At 29.3% G+C, this 7125-nt stretch overlaps 1 protein-coding gene across 1 annotated transcript; it reads right to left on the reverse strand.

The window, feature by feature from the left end:
* Window positions 1-2572: 2572 nt before the first annotated feature.
* On the reverse strand, window positions 2573-7084 carry LOC106688859 (odorant receptor 43a). Its single transcript, XM_014433534.3, has 5 exons — window positions 6507-7084; window positions 4922-5021; window positions 4741-4848; window positions 2857-3018; window positions 2573-2769 (listed from the first exon to the last, which is right to left on the reverse strand). Exons 1-5 carry the CDS (start codon window positions 7031-7033, stop codon window positions 2707-2709), a joined length of 960 nt encoding a protein of 319 aa, XP_014289020.3. The 5' UTR covers window positions 7034-7084; the 3' UTR covers window positions 2573-2706.
* Between the last annotated feature and the right edge of the window lie 41 nt (window positions 7085-7125).

Below are 7125 nucleotides of genomic sequence, written 5' to 3' on the forward strand. Positions count from 1 at the left end.
GAAAAAAAACACACAAGAAAATGCCAAAAGGTAAATACTATTAACTCATCAAGTGATGGTGAATATTTTTATTAGTCAAAGATGATGTAAGAAAGACTGAAATTCTAGGTTGAGGGTTAAAATAAAATTAAATATGCAAAGTGAGTTAACTTATAGAATGAATATTATCGAGTTTTGGCATGAATTCAAGTTCAAAAAAAAAAAAAAAAAAAAAGTAATTTTTCATGTATTTAATAACTATGATGTCTATAAAATGTTATTGGGCAACAGAAACATAAAACCTCTTGCCTTGTTAAACAGGCCTTCTATTAATGCTTTTATAGTCTTTCTCCATTGAATTATATGACTTTCTTTGTTAGAAAATTTTTTTTTCCTAAATCTTTGGCTTACCAAAAATTTATAATATATATACATCACTTCTTATCTCATGCTTCTAACTCGAAGGACCTGAGTTCGAATCTGGCTGGGCAGAAAATTTGTTTTCTGTAATACTGTAGCCACCCCCAGCCTCATAAAGGGGGTACACCTTTTATTGAGTAAAAATCTGGTGGTCGAGTGTGATGCTGACCAAATCACTTCCTTGCACACAACCATTGGTGTAGTAACAGTACTCCCTTACAAAGTAGTACACCCTTAATCCTTCATGGGTTGTAGCTCTACAGATTTTAATTTAATTCTTATCTCAGAAATTTTTTCAACCACATAAAATTTTTCCCTTTTATCTCCTTAGGTTAAGTATCAAATTCTTTCATAGTTTATATTTATCCATTTGTAATAAGTAATATGAATGTGAGATGCATAATGTTTTCAAATAATTAAAATTAGAGGTAATTAAAAAAAAAGGAATATTTTTTAAAAATTCATCTTTAAGGCCTGTCAAACTGTTTCAATGAGAGAAAAAAATTTTTTTTTTTATATTAATGATCACATAATTTTACATTTATGTACCATGTTTAATCAAAATTTTTTGAGCTGTTTTTAAGAAAATAGAAAAAAAAATGTAAAAAATTGATTCTTTAAAGTACCACTTCCTGTTAGTTGATTTCAATGATACATACACCTGTCCTAAATATGTAATTTCTGTTTCTTACAACTTTTTGTTTTGAGCAAGTCAGACCATACAAACATACACACAAACAGATCATTTTGTGCAAATTGGCTATTAGGACTTAAGGGACCTCAAAATGTGTATTTCCAGTGAAAACTTGAATTCAATATTTTTCACAATCGCAATATATATTCCCACTTACTATATATTTCATACATAAGTAAGTTAAAGTAAAAAGTCACATCTACAGCTATTCATAGCAGTCCTAATAAATATTTACAATGTGTTTCAAAACGATGGCTCTTTGTAAGTAGTCAAATATATTTTTTGATTACTGTTTTTTTCATCTTAACTCAAACTATTTCCTCCTTAATTTTATAACTACATTTTTTTATATCACTTTTTTTTTTTTCACTTAAGGGACCTCAAAATGTGTATTTCCAGTGAAAACTTGAATTCAATATTTTTCACAATCGCAATATATATTCCCACTTACTATATATTTCATACATAAGTAAGTTAAAGTAAAAAGTCACATCTAAAAATGTGTATTTCCAGTGAAAACTTGAATTCAATATTTTTCACAATCGCAATATATATTCCCACTTACTATATATTTCATACATAAGTAAGTTAAAGTAAAAAGTCACATCTACAGCTATTCATAGCAGTCCTAATAAATATTTACAATGTGTTTCAAAACGATGGCTCTTTGTAAGTAGTCAAATATATTTTTTGATTACTGTTTTTTTCATCTTAACTCAAACTATTTCCTCCTTAATTTTATAACTACATTTTTTTATATCACTTTTTCAATAGGTCCATTAGAAATTGAGTATTTGTAAGTTACATTTCACAAATGTTCATCAAGTTTTGTGACCAATAGGAAATGGTGGGATGTGGGATAACTCTGGAATGGAAACTCAGATTCTAAGAACTCAAATAGAACTGATTAATGAATAATCTAGAGATCATTGAATTAAAATAAAAATTCAGTTAAATTTTTTTTTTTTTTTTTTAATTGTTGTAAGTGTAAGATTCTTGACTAGAACTAATTTAAATTGTTAAAAAGATATGAAACTTTTAAGTTAAGACCACAAATTTAATGTCACATTTAGACCTTATAGGTATTTGAGTAGGATATGGTGCCAATTTTGGTAAGGGTTTATTACTATATGATTGACAAGTTTGAGTTTGTTACTGCTAAATTACTTGAAAAAAGTTTTTTTTTCTTTGTGAGATAGGCAAAACTAAATAGATTAGTAAATAAAAATGTAAAAATTTCAGTCTCAAAAATGAAATTATGTTGTAAAGGATTGTGTGTATCCGAATTTTTTAATCCTCGATAGACTGGAAATGACAACAAAGCGTAAATTTTAGTCTCTTTTCACTTTGTCTGGAGATTAAATTAGTGTTGTAATTTTTTAATAACTACTTTGTAACTTCTTCTAGTGTCATGTACACCCACTAAACTCTAAAAGTCATTATTGGGATTAAGTTGAAAAACAAAACTAATGTAGGAAGCCTTACATATTCACATGAATACATCTTTATTTCTATAGTTATGAAAATTATTATTTAACAATAAAATGTTTCAGTTTTAAATACACTTTTTCTTTAGCTGAGAGTAGTTAATACATACTTAGTAGGAATTACCTTTACCCAAATATATCTTTCATTTGAAAGAAGGTCACTAGAGCAGATATTGCTCGGACGATGAACTGAAACAAATAAATTTTTACATCAATAAAATATAAATATGTGCTCCGCATAAGTGCTACTTGAATTTAAGTATAAACAGAAATCACCTGAGAGAAAGTTTCTCTGTTGAGCCGGAGCACAGGGGCCTGATATGCAGTTATGTGAATAGGCTTGTTACACATCATCAATACAACCTTTATAATACTGACCTCGGATTTCTTCATAGCATACCATGGTAAGTTGTACTCTGCTGCCACCATTTTCTGAACCTGTCGACATTAACAAGAATACGTTTCAAATTTTATTTGTTAATAATAATTGGATTTGGTGACCTGTGAACCTGTTAGCTATTCTGATCAGCATTAAGAAATAAAAATATGATAATCATCATTTTAGGACTATACAGACACAATAAGGAACAAACCAATTTTTATTTCCTATTGTGTAAGCTATATCAATATTTTTTCTCCCCTTATAGTGAAAACCGAATGAAGACTTTATGTATAAATATAACTAATAGTGGCGTAGAGGAAAACTATGTCTTGGGTTTAAGTTGTAAAATAAAAATTATTGAAAAAGTTATCTATACAACTTGTAAAATATTATTTCAGAAATATGTTGGTCAGTTCCTAATTGCATATGTTGGTTCCATTGTTCCCTAAGAATAACACAGTGTTACAATTAAATTTAGTTTTTTGTCTGATTAAATTGGTTTTAGAAAAAAATAATCAAGTAATAATATTAGTAGTTTAATAATTGTAAAAATATCTGTATATGGCCCTACAGTTTTATTAATACAACACTGAAATATTATAATTAAAACTCATATTAATAACAAAGTTGTTATAAAACTAAAAGGAATGAATATCCTTGATTAATTAAATAAAATGTTTTATTACATATTATAATTATAGGAATATACACTATTGAGTTCTCTATTAGTGATTATTGAAAAAAAAACCTACAATATAAATGTTGTATTATAATCCATTTTTGGGTTTTTTGGGATAAATTACTAAAAAATGGGTCTGGACTTGGGCAGTTTGATATATTTATTTTGTCTCCTTTTTATTCAATGAACAGTACTCCCCTATGTGTGAAATGAAACCACCTGGAAAAATGTTTTTATTTAAATTAATATTTTAATTAATAGTATTAATATTTTATAGCAAAGAATTATAATTTGGATAAATAATAATCCTGTGTTGTTTTGATATTTACTAAATAGATATCTACGTACTGATTTTTGTCATTTTGGCGTCAATATATAGGACAAGTGCCTTTCCAACAGAATTTTTTTCTGAAGCATTGTAGGGTGGACATTTTTTTTTCTATTCTTTTTATTCATAGTAGAGACTAAGGTGTGACCTGTTTCACTGCATCTGATTTCCTCAGAGTCTTAGCTCCATTGTAAGAAAAACTAGCTCATTTTCTGATGATATCTACTACAAATTAATTTTTTAATTTTAAATGTTTTTAAAGTCAAGATATTAAGTCAAAATTGATTTCAGGAAGGAAGAAGGAGGTCTATTTAATATCAAATCTATAGTTTCCGCTATTATTAAATTCTTCTGTTTTATTTTCAGGTTTATAGTTAGAATGCATTATATTAGTGGCCTAGCTGAAGGGGTCCGACCTTCCCAAAATTTACAAAATACTTTCATGTATTCTGACCTGTATAAGGAAATGATACCTACAAACAATTTTTTTTATAAATTTGTGTCACCATGGAGCCCATTTTACAATTCTTAAATTTTTTTTATTATACCTTCAGGTTAAAAATTATAATGCAATAGCACTTAATTTATTTATTCATATCTTAGTTGTTTCAAAAATATTGCAACACCCTCTTCACCATTTAATCTAATCCAGTATTGTTTGGTGTGTGATAAGTTTTAATATATACTAATAAAACTGTATGTCTAATTTTTATCCTCATTCTCATTTGCACTGCATGTATGTAAATATATTTAAATAAAAATATGTTATACCTCAGTTGTCAGCTCATCTGCTTTATTTGAGAGAAGATAGTAGAAAATAACAGTGAGCATCACATAGGATCCCACACTTATTGACTGTACTATGCTGTCATTGTCTTTCTGCAAGAAACATACAGTTTATTTAAATTCATACCAAATTTTCATTATTAATATTATTAATAAAATGCATCACCTTCAATTCCACAAATGCTCCACAAACTACAATTTCAATCACGACTATGTAGTATACAACCACAATTGGAGAAAAATATTCTACCAACTCTTCAATATTCCTAAACATAAAAATGGCAGTTCAGAGTTTTCATTTTTGTTTTGGTTATGATTGTTATTTATTTTTCTTTTAAGCATAAAATTTTATCACAATCAACTGATAAGCATTTCGCCCAAGAACTTGAGAGGAGAAAAAGAAGTTATTTTACCCCAATGGCAACTTTAATGAAAACTATACAAATCAAAGAGTCAACATTGTTAACTCTTTCAACCAGAGTAAAAGGAAGAGGAATTGGGGGCTGTTTTAAAGGTTAGAAAAAAATCATTTCTGAGTTCATTCAGATAAAGAAAAACATTTCTGTTAGGCTTAATTTTTACCTAGACCTTAGAAAGAATGCTATGAATTTCGTTAAAAATTAGTATTGAAGTATTTAAGGTGCAAACTGAAATATTCCCTCGATTTTCATTCAGAGCTCCATATACTTACAACTGGTTACAACACTAATAAAAATTTCATAGCGCATTATTTAAAGAAAAGTATAAGTTCTAATAGAGATCTTTGCGTTTAGTAGTTCCTGAGAAAAACTTTTTCAATAAGGAACAATTTTTAATAATTAGTATTTTGTGAACTAATTTTGTCAGATATCATGGAAAGCACTGCTCCTAAGAAAGATTAACATCATCATCTAGGTTATAGTACATTCAACTAGCTTTAATTTGGGTGTTAATGAATGATGCGTTGAGAAATCATGCTTTACTAATTTATTTTGGCAATTATCATGAAAACTGCTACTCCCACTCCTCAATTGAGCCCTACTAAATACCTATACTTCGTTCTTGGGAGTAGTAGTTTACATGATATTTGTCAAAAAAAAAAAAAAAAAATGAAAAAATATTGATTGTATTGTATATAATAATAAAAATAAAATTTGTTGTATATTGTAAATATTGTTTAAAATATAAAACCTAACCTTGATTGTTGAAAGAAGAAAAATTATCCATTATCATTATATTTCAAGATATATGAATAATACAAAAAATAAATAAAAACAAAAATCCATCCCTCCGCCACCGTATACAACATTTCTCCTATACTGCCTAGCTGCTTTTTTTTAGATTTAAAACGAAAGTCACAGGTCTCCCAACGATGATCCCCTGAACTCGACATTACGACCCGCCAAATATTTAAGTTTAAGGTATAATGATTTAAAACAGCTTATTGATTGATTAAAACTATATCCTGGGAACTATTGAACTTAAACTGCTGTATTAAATATTTTACCAAATGTTCTCTACTTTAAATGACATTCTATTTATTTTTTTATTGTTGTACGTAGTTTTAAATGTATGGAACTCCGAATGTAAACTACTTTTTGTAACGTTTTGAAACAGCCGCCATTTTTGATTCCCTCGACTATACTAGACAGGCTCATCTATTTTTACTGGTACCTATTTATAGTTTTCATTAAAGTAATTAACAATTAGAGCAAAATAATTTTTTTTTCCACATATTCTTATACGAACTGATCATATTGAAGTTTACTCACTTAATTACTTCTTGATGTAGTTTCACCCAAGTCAGTAGTTTCCTGCGACTTCGGCCGTCATCGGCAAACCTCACTTCCTTGCTCATTTCGTCTTTCGCTACAGATAGGTATTTGAGGAAGGTTGTCTGAATGCTGAGGAACGAGATGAAGAGAGAGTCTAAAGCAGCTTTCTTAGCTGTGGCGATCGAAATGCCAGCAGACAGTACAATGACTACTATCTCGTACACTACGGGCTGCCTGTCGTCGAAGACATTGGCCAGGGGCAGAGGCAGGTGCTCCCTATAGTTCCCCTCAAACCACTCTACCACCGGGACCGACAAGAAATAGGAGAACGGTGTCGTGAATATCGAGGTCATGGAACATCTTGTAAAAATGGACAAGAACTTTGCATTCTTCACGTACTCCTGTTTGAAAAAGTCTTTTCCTCCCAAATCGTTCTCCATGATTTTCTTGCCAATCGAGTCCATCTTGTCCGTTATCTCTTTGAGGCGGTAACTGTAGAGGATCTGGTAGGTGGTGATGAACATGGAACATGCGCTGCTTCCAAATCCGATTCCGAACAAGCATATGTCCTAAAAATATAAATTTATCAGTAAGTAATGAACTACGTGGATACGTA

The sequence above is a fragment of the Halyomorpha halys genome, unplaced genomic scaffold, assembly GCF_000696795.3.
Source record: "Halyomorpha halys isolate HHAL.00 unplaced genomic scaffold, Hhal_1.1 Scaffold1220.1, whole genome shotgun sequence".
Classification (NCBI taxonomy): Eukaryota; Metazoa; Arthropoda; class Insecta; order Hemiptera; family Pentatomidae; genus Halyomorpha; species Halyomorpha halys.